Source organism: Nilaparvata lugens, chromosome 3 (assembly GCF_014356525.2).
Source record: "Nilaparvata lugens isolate BPH chromosome 3, ASM1435652v1, whole genome shotgun sequence".
In the NCBI taxonomy this organism is placed as follows: Eukaryota; Metazoa; Arthropoda; class Insecta; order Hemiptera; family Delphacidae; genus Nilaparvata; species Nilaparvata lugens.
In genome coordinates, this window is record NC_052506.1 from 33,945,417 (window position 1) to 33,966,946 (window position 21,530).

Consider the following 21,530-nt stretch of genomic DNA (forward strand, 5'->3'; position numbering starts at 1 on the left):
TGAAGTTTGGATATCTACAGATGAGATAAATCTGTTTCGCATCGATGGGTATAATTCATTTGGTTTCTGTAATGATAATTATCGAGCAGGAGGCGTTGTTGTTTATGCCAAGTCCCGATATAGATGTAGCGTAGTGAGAGGTATAGATATACAGTCAGCCGATTGTTTGCAGCTTTCCTGCTCTGTTGATAGCATTGAATTCATTATTTTAGCAGTTTACAGATTACACAGTATTCCGTTAGCACAATTTATCGAAGATATCGGTAGCTTGATAACTCCTTTCAAAGGAAAGAATTTAATTTTCACTGGAGATATCAATTGTAATATTTTGCTTGATGACAGATTATCTGATTCTTATCTCAGCCAGATGGCTAGTCACGGATTAAACTGTCTTATTGATAAACCAACTAGAATAGTAGGTGATACCCAAAGTTGTTTAGATCACTGTTTTATCCGATTTAGCCAATTGAAATTTACAGTTAAATACAATGCACATATATTACACCTGGAATAACTGATCATTCAATGATAATTCTAGAACTGGAAATAGGAAGGAGTTGTAATATAAAAGATTCAAGTAATAAAAGTAACTTGGTGATAAACTTCAATGAATTGGAAGCCGAATTACAGAGGCTGCAATGGGAGAGAGTTTTAGATAAGAGTTCTGTTTCAGCTGCTTTCGACTTATTCATCAGCCAGTTATCAGATCTGATAGAAAAATGTAAATATAGTAAATCTAGAAATAGTGCCAATGCACTACCTGATAAATTAACTCCATGGATTTCAGATTATTTATTTAGAGGTATTGATAGGAGAAAAAAATTGTACAAATTGATGATTTCAAGACCATATGATGTAAATCTACACTCATATCAAATCACCAGTTAATGATGATTTGAGTGTAATATTTTTGTTTTTTTATTCTGTTTTCAACCGTCAAAATTTAAAAATCTTAGTTTTCGTTGTTTTTGAGTGAAAATGGAATAAATTTTAGTAAAGTGAAATCATAACCCTATTTTGTACTTTAAAAGTGTTATATAAATTTGGGAAAGAAATAGTACAAGGAATATCCTTAGTGTTTCTCTCCCAATCAGTGCTTCTTTGTGAAAAAATTAAAAAAAAAAAAAAAAAAAAAAAAAAATCTTAAAGAGTATTACAAATCATTCAGAAACAGGTTGAAATCTGATTTGAGGAAAGCTAAGGAAGAGTACTACATGAATGAATTTGATAATTGTTCTGGTAATGTGAGGAATCAATGGAGAATAGTAAATAGATTGATAGAGAACGAGAACCCAAGGTAGAAGTTACTAGCTTAGTAGAAAATTCGCATACTGTCACTGACAAAGAACGTATTGCTAAAGAATTCAATTCATTTTTTATTAACATTTCTCAACAGTTACGAAATTCAGTTATTTTTACAGAAGATCACGAAGAAATAGATTCCCGCTTCACTTGTAGAGATATGCCACATTCATTATTCTTATTTCCGACTGACAAAGCAGAAGTTTTAAAAATAATAGCTGATCTAAAAAGCAATAAATCCCCTGGAATTGACAACATTAATAGTTATATTGTAAAAAAAATTGCCATTCATATTGCTGGAGTTCTGAGTGAACTTTTCAATTGGAGCATGAAGACTGGTGAATTTCCTGAATGTTTTAAGATTGCAATTGTGATCCCAATCTTCAAGCATGGTAACAGAGAAGAATTGAATTGTTACCGCCCAATATCGCTGTTGCCTGTTTTTGCCAAGATTTTCGAAAAGATAATAAAAATACGATTAATAAGTTTTCTCAAAAGATTTGATTATTTTAGTAAAAATCAATTTGGTTTTAGAGAGGGCTTGAGTACCGAAGATGGTCTGGTTACATTTCTTGAGGATATTTATAATAGTATTAATGAAGGTAAAAAATGTTCATTTTTCAAAAGTCCTTCATTCGTATTATAACCAGAACACCTAGAACTGATCATTCATGGCCGATATTTGTTCATCTCAAGATACTTCCAATAAGAAATCTTTATGTTTATAAAGTATTGAAGCTTTTTTTTCTTAGGAGTTTGAATGAAAATCTCATTAGAGATGTGAGATATAACTTTAGACGGTTTATGGTTCAGGTTCCACATTCGAATTTAACGATATTCCAACATTCATATTATTTTAATGGTCCTAGATTGTTCAATCTAGTGTCGCAATATCTAAATTGCCAGGAACTTTCACATTCATTTCTGAAATGTTTGAAAAACTACCTGCTCAGTGTTAATGACTGTGAATCATTTCTGAAAATTGTAAGATGATATTCTCATAGAAGAAATTCCATTATTTATTATTATTAAATCCTAAATAAATTGAAGTCCAGAACCAATTTCTTCATGCATAATTTCCTTGTGCTAGATACAAAATGGCCCAAAAACCTCGTATTTTCGGATAATTTTCCAGTTTTCAGCTATTTCTGTCGAATATCGTGATTGGACAGAAAAACTTGTTCTTGCCTTTTTTATATTATAAAATTCTGAATAAACTGAGATCATTCGGAACTCTCTATCTCCAATGAGTACTGAGTTATGATTTTTCAAAAATGAGTAAAATTTGAAGAGAAAATAAATTTTTGATGAATTTTAGATTTTGATCAACAATATCTTCCGATTGTTACCATTTAGATGTATAATTCAAAATCCCTCTGGGCGTATTTTTGTGCTCTACAATCTGTGTTCAGGTAGAGCGCTCTCTCTCATATAGATTTTCAGGTACACCTGACAACAATGCTCCTTGTACTGTGAAAAACACCTAATTTTCAGCTTCAACCATCATCACCAACTACATCATCCTCACATTGATATTTCGCACTATGACATAGGTTCATGAGATTATGTCCTATGAGAATCACCCGTTAGATGCATTTCATTTCAGTATTTCCTAGTGGAGAGGCGTGCTTAAGGACACCTCAAGGATCAAAATTTCAAACACTTATAACTTTCGACACAATGCTCAGATTTCATCGTTCTACACTTCATTCTTCTTGGCTTGTCAAGGCGGTCCAAAATCATGCACAATAAGTCAAATTCGGTCAAAAATGGGAAATTTATTGTTGAGTGTACTTAAGCCCATATTCCAATTCACAAAAAATTGCCAATTTCTATATTCAAAGCTATATGTATCTTGGTAACCCCTTATTATAAAAATCATTACTTGATCTTGAAATGTACAATAGAATTTTCTCTTTCATCTGCTGTGGACGATTCATAAATAAATATGTTGGTTCAGTGAGATTTGATTGTTGAAAAAAATCCGGAAATTTTGGATATTTTTCTCATAATAACGGTTTTGGCAGTTCTATGATAGGGAAAAGTGATTCAAGATGGATTCTAGGCAACTGAGCTCGTAGGCAACTGAGTCGTAGAGGATGAATTTATCTACAATTTGGAATTAATCGTGAGTTTCTATGATGTATTAGACTCGTTTTAGAGACTCTTGATCAACAGTAAAATCACGAAAAAATGTAAAAACTGAAATCGCCATTTTTAAAATCTTCTGTAACTTTCGAATTGTATTGGAATCGGAAGTATCATTTATTGGAGTGTGCAGAGGGGGAAAATTTTCACATCCTCACTATATTTGGAAATTTTATCAGAAGTATTCCACAAGACATGAAGCTTTGAATATAGAAATTGGTCGTTTTTTGTGTATTGGAATATGGGTTCAAGTACACTCAACAATAAATTTTCCCTTTTTTCGACCGAATTTGACTTATGATGCATGATTTTGGACCGCCTTTACGAGCCGAGAAGAATGAAGTGTAAAACGATGAAATCTGAGCATTGTGTCAAAAGTTATAAGTGTTTGAAATTTTGATCCTTGAGGTGTCCTTAAGCGCGCCTCTTCACTAGGAAATACTGAAATGAAGTGCATCTAACGGGTGATTCTCATAGAACATGATCTCATAAACTTATGTCATAGTGCGAAATATCAATGTGAGGATAATGTAGTAGGTGATGATGGTTGAAGCTGAAAATTAGGTGTTTTTCACAATACAAGGAGCATTGTTGTCAGGTGTACCTGGAAATCTATATGAGATAGAGCGCTCTACCTGATCACAGACTGTAGAGCACAAGAATACGCCCAGAGAGATTTTTAATTATACATGGTAACAATCGGAAGATATTGTTGATCAAAAACTAAAATTCATCAAAATTGATTTTTTCTTCAAATTTCACTCATTTTTGAAAAATCATAACTCAGTACTCATTGGAGATAGAGAGTTCCGAATGATCTCATTTTATTCAGAATTTTATAATCTGAAAAAAGGCGAGAGCAAATTTTCCTATCCGATTACGATATTTGGCAGAAATAGCTGAAAACTGGAAAATGATCCGAAAATACGAGGTTTTTAGGCCACTCTGTATCTAGCACAAGGAAATTTTGCATGAAGAAATTGGTTCTGGACTTCAATTATATACCCAAATAATATATTAAAAAATCAGAACTACAATATAAATTTCATGCACCAATGTGACTGGACTAATGGTTTGAGTGACAGAAGCGTACGAAACTGTCGAAAGGGCAGACTATTGTTTGCTAATCACCTCGCAGGTAGAGAGACCCCAGACTTCGTCCCAAAATTTATCTTTTTCCAAGTTGGTCCCAAAGTTCCAGTCATTATACCTACCTAAATACTGTTAATTTTAATTATTTGAGATGTCATCCATTTCTGAAAGCCTTTGTGATTGATGAATTAGCTCTGTAGATGGGCCTACTGTTTTTTAATTTGTTTCATCATTGATAATGCTGCATTTGTTTCGACTGCATTAGAAACTGTACTTCATCTTTCCATTGGGCTACCTATCACAAATGTTCGAATGTAATTGTCAGTAGCCACGTCACTTGTCTGTCTCTCTTGCCATCGTAACATCCCCATATTGCAAAGGGGAGGAGCAAGTGGTTAGATTCCCATAAGCGACTGAGCATGCCCTGTAAGCAGGTGCTCATCTTCTCACGTTTGGAAATCAATGTTAAACACGCAGGCATGTTCCGTCTCTCACTTCCTCACCCTCTCTCTTTTTCTGTGCTACCATACTACGATAAAATGTTTCCCCAAACCCAATTTCTCACAAATACAGCATTACAAATATTTCATGTGAAATAGCTAAAATGTTTTGTTAGTCTATTGTATACGAGTAAGGTAGGCCTCTATAGGTTCTTGAATATTCTATTAAGGAAAATATGGATCAATTACAGAGAATGATCTATAATACTTTGAAATATGTGTAAATTCGTATAATAATAAGTGTCGTAGATTGAGCTTGCAAAGTTCGGAGTTTAACTAGAAAATAAGCCTCAAACTTATTAGCCTCTCGCTATTTTGGATGAGAAACTATGGTGATTCTAGATTTTGATTCAAATACAATACGATCGCATGATCGATAAATGTTATTTTATTGATGTACATAAAGTTGGTACATATTTACAATGGGTGGTAATAAAAAGTAAAACATTTACACTAACATCACAATTCACTGACTAGAGATATTTCCATTCAATTCAATACAATTAAAATAACCTACTATACTTTCAACTCATTCCTTACGGAACCCCTTCCAGTAGCTTGAATATATACGAATCTACTTCTTATATTCAAATCAAATTCATTTCATTTCAAAAAAATTGAAATCACTTTCTCTTATTATTGCATGCTCCTACAAAACATATTACCGAATTAATAATGAGTAACAATTGCTCATTTTATAAACCCAACTACAGTATTTCCATAAGCCATATCTCTTGATGAGAAGTGATATTCTACTTTCATCTCGAATACACGACTGACTATATACTTTTTTGTTTTTGAAGCTATTTCTGTTTTTTTATTCATTAATTAATTGTGCAGCCTACAGACTGATTTATGATATTTTAAAAGAAAGTTTGAATTCTTTAAGGCTGTGCAAAGGCTAAAAATAAACTTTCTACTCGTGATATTTTTCAAAGTTTTTCGATTCGTATATCATCAAGCTATCAAAATGAAAATGTTTTCTCAAGAAAACATTTTTTTCTGATCATTAATTTCTGAGATATGAGCGCCTGAAGTTTGATTTTTGGGACAGAACATTTCAAATTCGGTAAGATATAAATCCATGAGATTTAGAGGATGGATTCTTCATGGTATTGTTGATCTAGTAAAACAGAAATTTTCTGAAAATATTGATTTTTAATATAGTTATTCAATTTACAAATAACTCAACTAAAAGTTATTTTTGGTTATTTTTAGTAAATTGAGTAACTATATTAAAAATCGATATTTTCAGAAAATATTTTTTTTAATAGATCAACAATACCATGAAGAATCCATCCTATAAATCTCATGGAATTATATTTTACCGAATTTGAAATGTTCTGTCCCAAAAATTTAAACTTTAGACGCTCATATCTCAAAAAGTAATGATCAGAAAAAAAGGGTTTCCTGAGAAAACTTCTCCATTTTGATAGCTTGATGATATACAAATCAAAAACCTTTGAAAAATATCACGAGTAGAAAGTTTATTTTTAGCCTTTGCACAGCCTTGAGGTATTCTTGCAACTTCTGTAGGAGTTTTTGTTTTTGGTATTTAAAAGCCGAGAAAATTTCTAGTCTAAGATCAAAATTAAACTCAGCTTTGAATAAATATTAAGTTATTAAGTATGTATAGTATATACAAAGTAATTTAATGACTTCCTGCCTTCTACTCGCACAGCTTTCACAAAGTAGAGTACAGACACCATCCATTCTGAGTTTGAATCAATAGTTTGTTCAATTCACACTTACACTGTGCAAACGGCCCCAAATAACTGAATTAGTCACAAATAATGACAATTTCCCGTCCACCATATATTTTGGCTTTTATGTATATTCAATTCATTCATAGCAGCCTGCAGACCTATAAAGTTGGTTTGAATTCTTCATACATTCAAAATGTTCAATGAAGCTACTCCTGATTTCTTCAAGATGGTTTTAAATATTCCTTCACTACTTTCATCCATCGTTTGCACTCTTCAACTTAATGCTTCCATACTTCTTTATTCTGGTTCTGTTCACTTCTACTTGCCAATTAAACCCGGAATAAAACATATTGCAATTGCTTGCAATAGTTTGTAAATCAGTAGTCACTGCCGTGGTTACTGGCGTTGTTGTCGTTGAGCCCTGGACTTGTGTTGGCGTTGGCGGGGTGCTTGGGGGGTGCGCGGGGATCCTCGGGGGTCCACACCTTGGCGTACATCACGCCGTTGCATCCGTTCTCCTTGTTGCTCGACCAAGACAGAGAATGCGCCGCATACGGCGATCCGTAAGCTCCTGGAACACAAAAATAGCCTACTATAATCACAGTAATCACTCGCGGTATTGCAAAATTTCTGGAAATATTTCAATTAGACATCATATCAGTTCATTCATGCCTGAACTGAACTTAAGTGATCTTTTGAGTTTTTAATTATTATACCCAATCTTGGAATTTTTGTAAAAAAAAATATGAAAAAATATGAACCGATAATATTATTAGTTCAGATTGGTTCAGTTTTAAGAAAGTTTACATATCTCACTACCTGCTCCTGCTCTCGTATGTTGAACAGAATTCGCATTTATTTCCACATCACATCCACAGCTCTTCGTCGTTTAGCCGCCTTGTTTTATTTATTTTTCTTGATTTTATCATACATATCGATCGATTTCTTATTTATTCATCAAATCAGCTTACTAGGAAACAAACAGCAGACTAGATCTAGAATTTCTCCGTAATTTTCATAAATTATGAGAATTATTAAAAAAATGGATAGAGACCTCATGATATGGTTGGTTTTGAGTGCAGTGTGTGTACGCTATCACACACCTTCTATTTGACTCCTTATTTGTGTGGAGCCAAAAATATCAATTTGATTTTTATTGTGTTTCTTTTTCGTTAAATCTTGTTTCCACTGTTTTTATAATAATCATGAATTGATCATATCAGCTCTGAGTATGTTTGGCAATGGATTCCACTCTAAATGAATACATTTTAATTTGTCTCGATAGATGCAACAATTCGGTTATTATTCATAATAATTAATGAGATGCGATATTTCCATGTTAGCTAATTTTTATTATCAAAAAGTTACTTGTTTCAATATTTTCATTTGATTAGCGAGTATTGTCTTTAAAAATCATGTAACGTCTCATTTATAAAGACTCTCAAGTGTGTGACGTTACGAGGAAATGATGGTTGTGTGCATCGCAGTTACGTAACATACGGTATTTTTACGATAAACATATTTTATGAAAAATACGAAAATTCAAACATTCAAGAATGTATCATAAAAACCAGATAAAAATCAGTCTAGATAATATGAACAGGTTACATGTTCGAAATTAATCTGGGATCTACTTTTCTATCTGTGAATGAAAGCTGAAGGTTTTCACGTTGTGGAGTGAGTAATGAGGTACAATATTACGTAATTATTTTGGAGCAAGTTATACTGTCAAGAAGTACCAGGCCTAAATCATAAAACATGAATACATTTTTCAAAATTAAAACAAGGATAAGTAGTGCAACAATAATATTCCAGATCATGTTTTAATCAATTTCTTATATCATATCATTTTTGTAATTGTTTTCGAACTGTGACAAAACGATTCCAAACTCTGGCGATATCTACCGATCATGCAATAAAGCAGACATTGCAAGAACGATGAGTAATGTTGGTCATCAATTCGGGTAGCTATGACATGCGTGTCGTCTCACTTTCCATGGGGGGATGGGGATGGATATGTGTTTGATGAACTTGGAGGTTTATTATCGGCCCTTTACAATGAATGGGACAATTAGTTTTGGGGTTGTCCGCTCTACTCTTCACGCTCGGTTGACGCCGCAGCTGCTAGTAGACCTAGGCCTATGCAAGTAGAGCAGCAGCCGCGGAACTCAGAAGGGTGGATGCTCTGCTCTGCTCTCTCCACCCTCGCTTCCCTCTCTAAAGTGCCTATTTGTTAGCAATTATTCACTTCCGTCGATACAATAATTCTATTTCACTCCGTCGACACCGATGTAATTTGCGCTTTGTTTGGCAACTTATGTTTTTCGAGCTTGGGTGAAGGATATGGTTGATGATGTTTTTAAGTAAGGCCTGCTCCGGAAAATAGTGCATTGAGGAAATTAAGGTCGTGCTATATTATAGATGGAAAACATTGTTTGGGAACTTATGTTTTTCGGGTTCGAGCTTTTTGCGTTATACCTATTTGTTTCCAAGAGTTATACTGCACTTGTGCGACATGTTGTATTATTTTATTCATCAAAATAGCATCGATCTATAATAATGGATATCATAATCTGAAAGAGGAAAACTAAGCTTAGCTTGTACTATTCCTATGTATTATTATGTTTTTTTTTGTTTTGTTTTTTTTTTGAAAATGATTCCCTTATGAGCTCTAGGCTTGTGCATGGGTGATGAGTCGAATAATTATGATACATGAGAGGACCAACAGCTTTGGGTGGGTTCAGAATCACCGGGAAGTGATTTTTATAAATGGTAAATACGATATGAGTTCGGCTCTTGAAGTGGTCACCCTTACAACTGGAGTAGCATGCGCATAGACCTAGACCTATCTTATCGATAGCTTATCAGCGCGACCACGAAGCTAATCGCTTCACAAACAACGTTTGTAGTACAGTACTTCAATAATAATTGATTAATCGAACTTCCAAGCACTTGATTGACTGATTGACGGATATACTAATAATTGTGATAACTACTAGATTGACGGATATACTAATAATTGTGATAACTACTAGTCGATACTAGTAACTTTTCCAGGTATTACCAGTACAATACGTCAAGTAATAGCAATATATTACAAAAAACCTTGCTTCAAGTAGTACACTACTGAAAAAGTCACTTTTAATAAAGGATTGTTAGTTTTAGTAGGCTATTATGATTGATGCCTCAACATGGTCATATCAGGTCATTATGTGAATGAAAGTAGGCTGAAAGTCTACTCTTATCTTGTACATAGCTTTCAAGATTAGAGTGCACTCAAAATTTCTATTCTCGTCATGAAATGATTTCATTTATTTTTGTATGACATCAATTGCAACGTTGCAGAGAGAGTATCATTCATTAGCAGCCTGATAAAAATTATGAATGTTATCTTCTTGAAACAATTTTTCACCAGACCTTGAAAAATGAAACTTCACGTGGGTAATAGACGAAATTTGACATTTTTCAGGTACAGTATAGTTTTCAAAATTAAATTTGGAGAAAGAAATTCGGAACAGATGTTTCACAATTCACTAATCGTAAATTTGTTTTAACATTGTTCTGGAAATCTAATCCTAATTTATATTCCTTGAAAAATGAAGTTGTTTCTTCTCATCATTTACCTCTCACAATGATTTTCCGATTTTCTTCTCTTGGTATTTGTCTTCTTGATTTTCCTATTCCATTTCCCTTGCAGGATTCAGTTTGTCCCCTGTCTGTCCTCACCAATTCGCTTAGAAAGTTGATGTATCCTATCGCCAATTTCAACGTATCAACCTGCAAAATTAAGAATTCGATTAAGTTAAAGGATTTAAAACAAAACTTGATAACATTTGAAGAACTTCTATTGATATTGTAAATCCTTCGTAGCTTTGAAGTCACAAGAGTGAGGTATTGAGGTATTCCTCCAAAATTCGAATAGAATTTACAACCAAATTTCCTTGATCATTGAACTATTGAACCAATCAATTGACATCAATTTTTTCATTTACATCAAAGAAGCATTATGTTACGTTTGAGTATTGAAATTCATTAATTCATGCATTCAAGTGTTGAAATTTGGGAAAAGTTCACAAAAGCTGTTTGAAACGTTTTGTGAGAGATTCCAAAAAAGCTGTTTGAATCACTAAAGTTTTGTTTAGTAGCTTAGAGAGAAGATAACATATCAAGATATCCCATGGTATCCGGCGTTTATGTTCCAAATTTCACTGTTAACTCAAGCCGATATTCGACGTTACTCTTTTTCGTGACGCTGTCGTCTCTCATACTGTGCTGTTCTTGCACTCTTACCCGTCCAAAACAGTAATATTAGGCAGTGGTCGACAGTAATCGACTCAAGTTAACGAAAATTTGCTTTAAATTTGTAATATAAACTACCTATACCATGTGATATCTTCTTATGCTATTGCTACTAAACACTTGAGAGGCCTACTATCATAGAGAAAAGATATATCTTCTTAATAGCATAAGATACTATTGATACTTGACACGTTGTATATGCCGACGTGATTATTGGAGATGATTTGTATAATTGTAATGCAATATATTACATTCAATAGAGCATTTTTTTACATTTGAGAGCACTGAGCACTCGAGAGTCGTTTTTCGTAGGGCATTTATATATTTTTTTCTACATTTGAAAGCACTGAACTGACCTTTGAGAGTCGTTTCTCGTAGGGCAGAGTGGGAATGTGCGCGCGAAGGCCCTCGAATGCGTCGTTGATGCTCTGCATGCGTCGTCGCTCGCGCAGGTTGGCCGCCTGTCGCTGCTGCATCTGCTGCTGTGGACACTTGCTCCCGCCCCCGCCACCGCTAACCCCGCCAAGGCGTCGGTGACGCAGTCTGCTGCTACCTGCACCGACAACATCATACAGAAATGCTCATTTATAAAAACATAACAAAAGTTCATTAACAACATGGGAACATTCAGGGAATAACTGTTCAAAACTGTTGTTATTAATTTCTTCATTAATCAAATCAAATTAATTGAACACCTAAGGGTATTTTCGCACTTAGCTACGCTTCGCTGAAATTCGAAACTGTATTGTTTGTTCACATCAGCGTAACGTAGCTTCCAATGTTGGGAGATAGGATGGCTGCGTCTTCCGAAGACATATTTCAGCGTAGCGTGGCGTAATGTGAAGAGACCTTAACGGACTAGTCCCAAAATTATATTCTTCCCGATTTTAATGAATAGTCTAGATGTGGTATATTTAACGAAGAGGACCGATTTCTAGGACACTTATTGAATTTGACGGACCATTAAATCTATAGGTTTCATGGTACATTATATTTAATAAGTGATGTCCCAGAAACAGGACCATAATCTTCTACGTAAAATTTCACATTGTAAACCAAAATTTTCTACATTGAATAAATTGGCAAGCCAGCATATAGTCTCAGTCATAGCCTTGTCACATACAGGTTCAGTCTGCTATCGTTGGGTTTCATTCCCATTATCTGATTTTCTTTGTATCATTCCCAAAGTAATACCCATGAACAAGTAAAGCCCGAGCCACACTTATTATGCTGCATCCGATCCCACTTCGATTCAACAGCCTAGAATGGTGCATGTCCATCATATGCTTAGTCTTTTCATCACCCCTCCAACACAAGGAAAAATTGTACATGAGTAGGATCGGAACGCGGTATGATAAGTCATGGACTGAAAAATCTATTGGCTCAAAACACACACAATTAAGTTTCAGGAACAATAATTATTATTCGAAGTTCTATAAAATATTCGAAGCTTGAACATCATGTTCAACCTTCGTGTAAGGTTTTAACAATATCATTATTTGAAGTTCCATACAATATTCGAAACTTTATTTGGCAATAATATGTTCAACCTCCATGGCCGTGTAAGGTTTTATAATACCGTCGATTTCAATATCGATCTCGTCGATAAAATATTGTATTTCACGCCCAAAATTGTAATTGACTGTTTTATGCTCCAACAGACTCCGAACTTCGTGTTCAAGTGATAGATTGGACATTACTGTTCAAATTACTTACTTTACTCGTTCGTTATATAAAACTGCATTAAGGGAGCAACGTTCCCACAGTATATGACACATCAAAGTGTAATCTAATATATTACTACTATCCTTCATCTTCCAACACAACAGTCAAGAGAACACAACCGATTTCACATAAGATACATTAATCAAACATTAACCAACAAAGAAGTCTGCTAATCTGTAAGGACACAATACAATAAGGAATTCCCTGAGTGTTTTTTGAACTCCTTCAAGCCCTCAATTTCTCTTATGTGAGATGGAATTGAATTGAATATTTTCATTCCCATATAAAACGGGCCACTCTCCAGCAGGCTAAGTCTTAAACAAAACCTCTAAATCTTGTATACTTCACCGCGACATCAAATAAAAAATTAATTCTATTTTAACTCCAATTTGCTGCCACATGCTGTACACTAGTCGATATAAATACAAGCTACCTGAGGAGCTGTCCTGGTCGCTGCCGTAGGAGTAGGCGGTTGAGCAGTCGGAGTGGCTGGAGTCATCGTCGTAGAGGAACAACTCCGTGCTACTCGAGCTCGAACTGCCCACGTAGCCATCCAGGAAGTGCCTCTCCACGTCCGAGTTGCTGTCCATTCCATTTCCCACAAACATTCTTCTCAACGCCAGTTCACTGTCAACATTAACAAACGTTCCATTTCCAAAACAATACGTTGATCAACTTTTCGTTCACTTTCCTTATCAAAAATACTAACTTATTCTTCTTTAAAAGAATTAAATTATTTATTTATTGGGACACACTGTCTCTAATGGACGTACAACTCAGAATTTATATAATGGACATTCTGTTTGTAATGGACGTACAACTAAAAATGAATTGGACAAAAAGTGAAATTCGACTTTTTGACTACATATTATACAAAGATTTTTGTAAAGAATTGTTTGTTAAAAGTATTTTTGTGATAAGAAACTGATTATTTGGATAGTGAGTGTATAAAGAATGAATATTGATATAATGGATGAGTTATCTCGATAAGACTGGTCACTAACGAAACGTTCCACGTTTAGCATTTTACATGTCCGACGCAGTATTGGCTGTTAATTTTTGTCATTTGCAGCTTTAATATAATTATATACTCGTAGATTAGTCTGTACAGTAAAACAATCTGAACGTTATTGGCTGTTGCTTTGACGCAGATCTGCAGGCGAAACCCCGCTGTATAGGTTAACAGAGATGATTAGTCAGTCAGTTTTATAGGATATGTAAGACGTTACGTTAGTGGCCAGTCTTATCAAGATAATTTATCAATTTTTATTAATATTTATCTGTTATACACTCACTTACAATCCAATAATCAGTGCCTTGTCTCAAAAAAACTTTTATTTAACAATAAATTATTTGCGAAAATCTTCGGATTTCATGCAGTCAAAGATTCTTATCACTTTTTGATCAAATTTATTTTGAGTTGTAGATTGATATTAAAATGACATCCACAACTCAAAAAACTAATGAATAAGTTCATAATTCGTCAATTAAAAATTTGACCATTAATGTTCACTCTACCTCTTATAACTGCTATTTTCTTGAAAACCCCATCTCATCTTAGTCATCTTAGCTCATCTAAACTAATCTTAGTCATCATAACAGGATTTTCAACTTTGTTTCAATCTTGAATATTGTTCTAGGCAGGCTCATTGTAAAGTAGGTAAATAGATGCAAGGCTGTTCCTTCAAGTGTTTTTTGATTTAGATTAAGTTGACCATTTTTAGTGTCTCTGGATAATTGTACTCACCCAATTCACATTTCGATGGAGTATATTGGTGGGAGAGTCTTATGTATTTCCGTACTTCGTTTCTCAATAAAATTTTGATCACATCATTTTTGTGTCCTGAAAATAATAAGATAATTATATTCATTCATATAAAAATCTAATGTATTTTGAAGATATTTATAGCTTTTTTGAAACTCTTGAGCGAAATAGTTACACACAGCCCACACATTCAAGAGTAAAATTCATACGGAATAGTAGACCCTACAATTATTTATTCATGGATGAAAGACCTTCCCATGTGAATTATTGTATTAGCACGAAAAATGGCATAAAAGATTCCATTGAAATCCAATAATATTTTTATAATTGATCTTTAAAAAAATACTCGAAGTATACATTGAAATTTCAAGTATTTTCATATTGAGGGCGGAAAACTAAAACTATTTCAGTAGATATTGAGAAATAATGAAATAATAAATTTGAAAAAATCATTCTTACCTCGAATGAGATGTCTCTTCGGAAGAGTGACGTAAAATTGAATCAATAACGATGGAGGGATTTCATGGAGTCGGCTATTTCTCAATTAACTATGGAAATAGAATATATTCACTCTTGACTTGATAGAATATAAGCTATAAGCACAGTTGTAAAAATATAAATGATGAGAATCAAATGCGATGAAATTATAGTTTTTTAATGTATAGGATAAATAGAAGAAAACTCACTTTTCATATGTGTCTCTTGAAAAATATTGTCTATTGGAAAATACGGATGATTGAACGAACAATTAGGAGACTATTTCAGTTGCTTAAGATTGTAAGAAAATTTTGAGTTTATTTCATTTAGAATTAGATTATGTTCAGTTGCTTTTGTATCTTTGATTATATCCGAATCAAACAATACTAATATTATGATAATATCTGTGATTAGAGAAAACAAAGACAATAATGTTAACATAAAATAATGAAATATTATATTTGACACTAATTAATAGAGTATGAAATACACAGTGCTAGATAACTGAAGTATTGTCAGTATGAGGGTGAATTGAGCACTGAGCAGTGCCAAAACTGACAGACAATATTCAACCCCCTCACACCCCTCAACAGCACAACGCACGCTCACACACCCCCACCACACACCAGCACTAGCCCCTTCAATTCTGTAGCAAACTAAACAATCACAGTGGCGTAATGCACAAAGTATACCTTACGCCTTCCACCCGACAAAACACGTGCTTACCATTAACCAGTATAATCACAAAATTTACGTCGTTTTCCTAATAGGGAATTAATCTCCATAAAAGAGCTACTGACCCTTCTAGAATATTCACGACACAGGTGGTTCGAAAATTCGACTGTTTAAAATGTACTGCAGTAACACAATAAAAATCTACTAATTTATAATTGCAAAACTTCATTTAGCATCCATATATATTTCATGAGTTCACGGGAAGAATTTCAGCATAATTTATCTTCATTGAAAAAATGAGAACGAGCTCTAGTATAATATATTATAGTACGACTATGAACAGAAACGTGCGGCCAGAAAAACATGGAATTCTATTCAGTTCAATTTATAGACATCTATGTTCTGTAACATTATAGGCCTTAATCAAAGACATTGATGGTAAAGGTTTTCCAAATAATTTACAGACACCGTGATTATTGTCTGGCTGTGAGTAGAGCAATACGGAATATTATCATAGAGACAATATAGCGTAATTGACCGAGCGAAGTGAGGTCTAAGATTCAAGTCGTCGGTTTGGCATTTCTCTTAATGTTTAAATGTTTTTATGTTGCACAGAAACGCGGTAATAGATTTTCATGTAATTTGACCTTTTTAAATTGCGCGTCGACGTATATACAAGGTTTTTGGAAATTTTGCATTTCAAGGATAATAGACTATAAAAGGAAAAAGGAGCCTCCTTCATACGCCAGTATTGAAGTAAAAATCAGACTATGGAATTATTTATCATAAATCAGCTTTCTAGTGGACTATAATACTACCTGTTCAAAAACATCGAACATCTTGAAAATTCAAAGACCTTAAAGATGCATAGACTCACATGCAGCGCTAGTAGGCCTATCGTACTTGGAATTGAAATCGGCCATTGAGGGGGCAACCTATAAGATTATTACATACCAATGCCTTTGTAATCTATAGTATTACAAATATATATTATAGTGAAGAAAAATAAGAGTAAAAATAAGAGAAACAATTTTGCTGGCTTACGAGGTTTCACTTCTAAGCCATCGATATAGATATAATATCTCGTGCTAAAATACCCCAATGGTGGCCTTCAATTTCAAGTAAGAGCTACCATTGGGAAGGCATAGGCATTGTGGGTCTATATCTCTTTAAGGTCTTTGTGAAAATTTATCTTTCCATCAACGTTAGTAGACAGTTGACTATAATACTACCCGTTCAAAAACATCGAACATCTTGAAAATCAACGTTGTAGATAGTTGCAGCCAGACCTGATAACAGCGCTCACACTCACATTCCGGGACGACACGTCGCGGTACGATAGGACAGAAAGCTCTATATTTATTTAGGTTTTTTTCTAGACATTTTAAATTGATAAATTTTCTATTAATTTTTGAGAAAACATAACAACAAGTCAATGTAACTTACTGAGCGCGAGGTCTACTGTTCACAGAACTACTAGTATATCTTTAGAAAAAGATACATTCTTGTATCAATTGTCTCTGATATTATGTTGGAAATCCCAATAACAGTTTTTCAAGTTTCATTTCATAAAGAACATATTAGGAGGGCATGATGACGGTGGTTTCTTGTATCCAAGCGTCCAAGTATCCTACTTATCTTGGTTTTGGTCCAAGTGGTTGGTATCCTACTATATTCTTGGTTTTTGGTGGTGCTGTGCTATTGCGAGTCTACCATTACCCTAAAATACTCTCTTCACATGCAACCTCTCTCAATAAGAGTAAGAAACTTGATTTACAACTCCTCTCAATCTCATACTTTACATGCAACTATAATTGATACAAATTATGTTATCATAAATATAAAAAATCATCCTTCAGAAGTCGGTAAGCCTGATCACACGACAAAGTTGATTGGATGATGAGATGATAACAAAAACAATCCACCAAGAATTGCCCACTCGAGCTATTTTGAGAAACAGTAGAGTACTTACTGTTTAATATTAAACGCAACATTAGAGATAACACCTTTATCAGCAGATAATTTTTTTTCTATGAATTATTATGAGCTGTTGAAGTAGAGTACATTTCAATATCAGGTTGAGATTAAGATAATAAAAATTGACTGTCGACAATGTTTATTGTTTATGTTTATTACTTGAGAGGTACGGTGATGCCAACCCTTGTGAAAACTGTTATATGAATTATTTCAAGAAGTCTGCAACAGTAGGCCTACAACATCATGATACTATTATATATTTGATTTGTTACAATTTGATCTTGATATGTAATCAACAATTTTGAATGTATGATCAAGTTCACTTCTCCCTCGTTAATCAACCATCAATATATTTTTATTGCATTCCGTGATGCGTAGTCTAAAAAATTGGAAAGAGGGAAAGACTAGCAAAAACAGAACTAGCCAGTAATACTACTTCTCTACCAACTAGAATAATAAATACTATTTCATGATACAACATAATGCACCATTACTCTTAGTGTAATTACTCCATTACTCTAGCATAATAAATAATGGTAATTAGCTCATATACAACGAAATATTATTCTCACTATCTTTAAAAGTCTCCTTACTCCCAATAACACCGATATTATAACTAGTATATTATTATGCTGTACAATAATTGCACATTTTGTCTGCTGTTCCCGTTTTACCAGATGTTTAAGTTTGTATGTGAAGAATATGTGAAGTCTTATATTGAAATTAGTCTACTTGTGAAAATAAGAGATCAAACAAGTGACAATCACTCATATCATAATTATCATCATCACTTATATCATAAAAATCATATCACTCTTATTTATTCTACGTTGTTCAACGTTGATATCATTTTCTAACTTTTATCGTCCTTGTTTTCTAATAATCATTTGATAGTTTCACTTCTAAGCTTCTCGATCACGGTTTTATTATTATTGAAATACAATATTATTTCCTATTCAAAGAGTCTACAAATTTAGCATTATATTCGATTCAATTATTACAATAGCTTCAAATTTATCATTCAAGGCAAAATTTGATGAAAACGTATTTGAACAGTTACAGATTGTAAAGTTGAGAGGGTGCATGCATGAGGGTTGATTGAAGTCAGGAGCCAATGGCAGGCCTCGGAGCGGACGTGGAGGGGATGATGAGGGACAGCCACCCACCAATAGCAGATCACTTGATTATGTCGTCTAGACGTCGGTCGCTCAATAAAGGCATTCATTATTCGTCACTCTCACTTGATTTTCAGCTAGTATCTTTGTGTATGTGAATGGAAATTCTATCCAATTGAAGTTTTTCGTAAGATATACGTGAATTGAATATAGGCCTAATAATCTCGGTACTAAGCTCTTGAATTTTGGAAAAAGGAGAAGAAGAAGAAGAAGAAGAAGAAGAAGAGAAGAAGAGAAGAAGAAGAAGAAGAAGAAGAAGAAAAGGAGGAGGAGGAAGGAGGAGGAGGAGGAGGAGGAGGAGAGAGGAGGAGGGGAGGAGGAGAGGAAGAAGAAGAAGAAGGAAGAAGAAGAAGAAGAAGAAGAAGAAGAAGAAGAAGAAGAAGAAGAAGAAGATTACTTTATTTTAGATTAGACTTTAACAATATGTTAACTTTGACTTGTCAGCATTGGTTGAATAAAAATGTTTTTTTTATATAAGGAATGCTGACAATTCAGTGTTCAAATTGGAAATCATTATAGAATTGATAAGGTACTCTCGAATTTTGGAAGGAGATTTTTATTTGATATACTGTATGTACTATAGCTCTCAACAGACCCATAGTGCACAAAACAACATCACAATAATTATTAATATACAAAATATAAACAATATAATACAAAATATAAGTATAGTGAAAACCAATTGTTCACTGAAAAAATTAAGAGAAGAGGAGAGGAGTTGAGTATTAGATTGCTTTGTTCATAAAGAACACAATACTTTTATTTCTCACAAATAAATCCTTGTTTTCGAAATATAAATTTGATTAAGATAACGTTTTAGATAACTAATAACGATCGTACTTTCTACAAAGCATAAACCAAATAATTCTTCATCAATTTAATGATATGAGATGAAATTTTATTATGATTCAATAGTGTTTTGTAGGAGAAGCTGGAGCTGATCAATGTGCCTCAGAGTCAGGCGATATACATCTGGTTGTCTCTGGATTCGCCTATCAGAGAAATTGATAATTCGTTTTTCAGGAAACAGCCCGGAAGAATTTTTCGACGGTTCTATATGTATTTTGGGGCGCTGAATTCGAATCTGGAATTTGCTGACACTCCAGAGGGCGGCTTCACCTCCAAAACCCCAGAAAACCCTAAAATTTTGGACCTTTTTAATTTTTCCATTTAATCTCGAAAACATGAAAGAGGAGATTCTGTTCTTCAAATCAAGACTAAGTAATATTTCTTATCATTTTGGGTTACCGAGATACACAGTTTTGAATATAGAAATTGGCTATTTTTCTATGTATTTAAATATGGGCTAAAATACACTAAAGAAGGATTTTTTATTTTTTCATCAAATTTCAGTTATGATGATGCATGATTTTGAACCACCTTGACGAGCTGAGAAGAATGAGCTGTAGTACGTTATAGGTGTTATAAGCTATAAGTGTTTAAAGTTTTGACCCTTGACGTATCCTTATGACGTACTAGGGAATACTGAAATGTTTCTAACGGGTGATTCACATAAAAAATAACCCTCGTGAGATGATTTCAGCCAAAATATGTATTTTTTGTTTGGAAGGCCTTGGAAAGGTATTATAATGGTAAAATCTGTATTTTGGCTGTAGGACATGATTTTCTATTTTTGGGTGTATTCCCCCTCCCCCACTACTAAAATTCGAAAATTCTCAAGGAAACCTACTCAGAATGAATTGTTCTTTTACGTGATGTTTGGTTTTTTATCTATACTAGGAAAATATCCAAGTTGTATAGGGTAGAAGTGGTAGGTTTGCATAATTTTGAAAACCCCTTGAAAAATACCTCTTTTTTGAAAATTCGTAGCTCCGGAACTAAAAATGGTAGAATCCTGCGTGACCACTCAATTTATTGGAAATTTTATTATCTTCAATTCTGTTGAGAATGATTTTTCTCCAAAAACTCGAAGTTTCCGAGATTAAATGGAAAATTAAAAAAAGGCCGAAATTTTTGGGGTTTTGGGGTGAAGCCACCCTCTGGCGTGTCAGAAAATTTCAGATTCGAATTCAGCGCCCCAAAATACATATAGAACCGGCGAGAAAATTCTTTCGGGGCTGTTTCCTGAAAAACGACCATTTGACTGGACTAAATGTGGACGATTATCTTGAGAGTGGTTGAGCAAATGCGAAGGAAGCTTACACAAATTCAAAGGTATAAATGTATGCATTCAGATAAAATGTTTGTGTATAGGTGGAGATTCAACGAGCAATAGAGTAGGGAGACTGCTGAGAATGAGACATCGGATCCATTCGAAGAATGTGCAGTAGATTCACTTGACCAATAAATTCCCATTAGATATCAATTCCTCAGGCTCTTTTGATTTGAAACTAATATATGCGAATATCAAAGTTAAATTTCCACTATTATATGAAAATCTTACAATAAGTAAAAAGATTCTTCTGCATTCTGCATTCTATATAAAAATACTAAAAATTCGATCCAAAATTATTGGAATATTGCCTCTTCCAAGGTATGAAGAATAAGGAAAATATACGTCTTACAAGCTCAATACACAATATTCTTACACAAAATTTTCTTAAACAAACAGAAAAAATCAATGACAAAAATCTGTTACATAAAAAGAGAGTTATCAGTATTAATAGAGAATGAGACTATAAAGGAAGTACCGGTACCTACAACTACAAACTGGATCGTGAGTCACAGA

The 21,530-nt window shown here is 33.7% G+C and overlaps 1 protein-coding gene across 2 annotated transcripts; it reads right to left on the bottom strand.

Annotated features, from left to right (window-relative positions):
- Positions 1–6,437: 6,437 nt before the first annotated feature.
- LOC111047902 (pancreas transcription factor 1 subunit alpha) lies at positions 6,438–16,216 on the bottom strand. Of its 2 annotated transcripts, none has more exons than XM_039423583.1 (6): positions 14,997–16,216; positions 14,520–14,615; positions 13,203–13,399; positions 11,404–11,600; positions 10,372–10,525; positions 6,438–7,319 (listed from the first exon to the last, which is right to left on the bottom strand). In XM_039423583.1, exons 3-6 carry the CDS (start codon positions 13,378–13,380, stop codon positions 7,126–7,128), a joined length of 723 nt encoding a protein of 240 aa, XP_039279517.1. In that variant the 5' UTR covers positions 13,381–13,399; positions 14,520–14,615; positions 14,997–16,216; the 3' UTR covers positions 6,438–7,125. The 2 variants fall into 2 exon arrangements, with proteins under 2 accessions (XP_039279517.1, XP_022189447.2); XM_022333755.2 differs by having other exon boundaries at positions 13,206–13,399; positions 14,997–16,215.
- Positions 16,217–21,530: the final 5,314 nt, after the last annotated feature.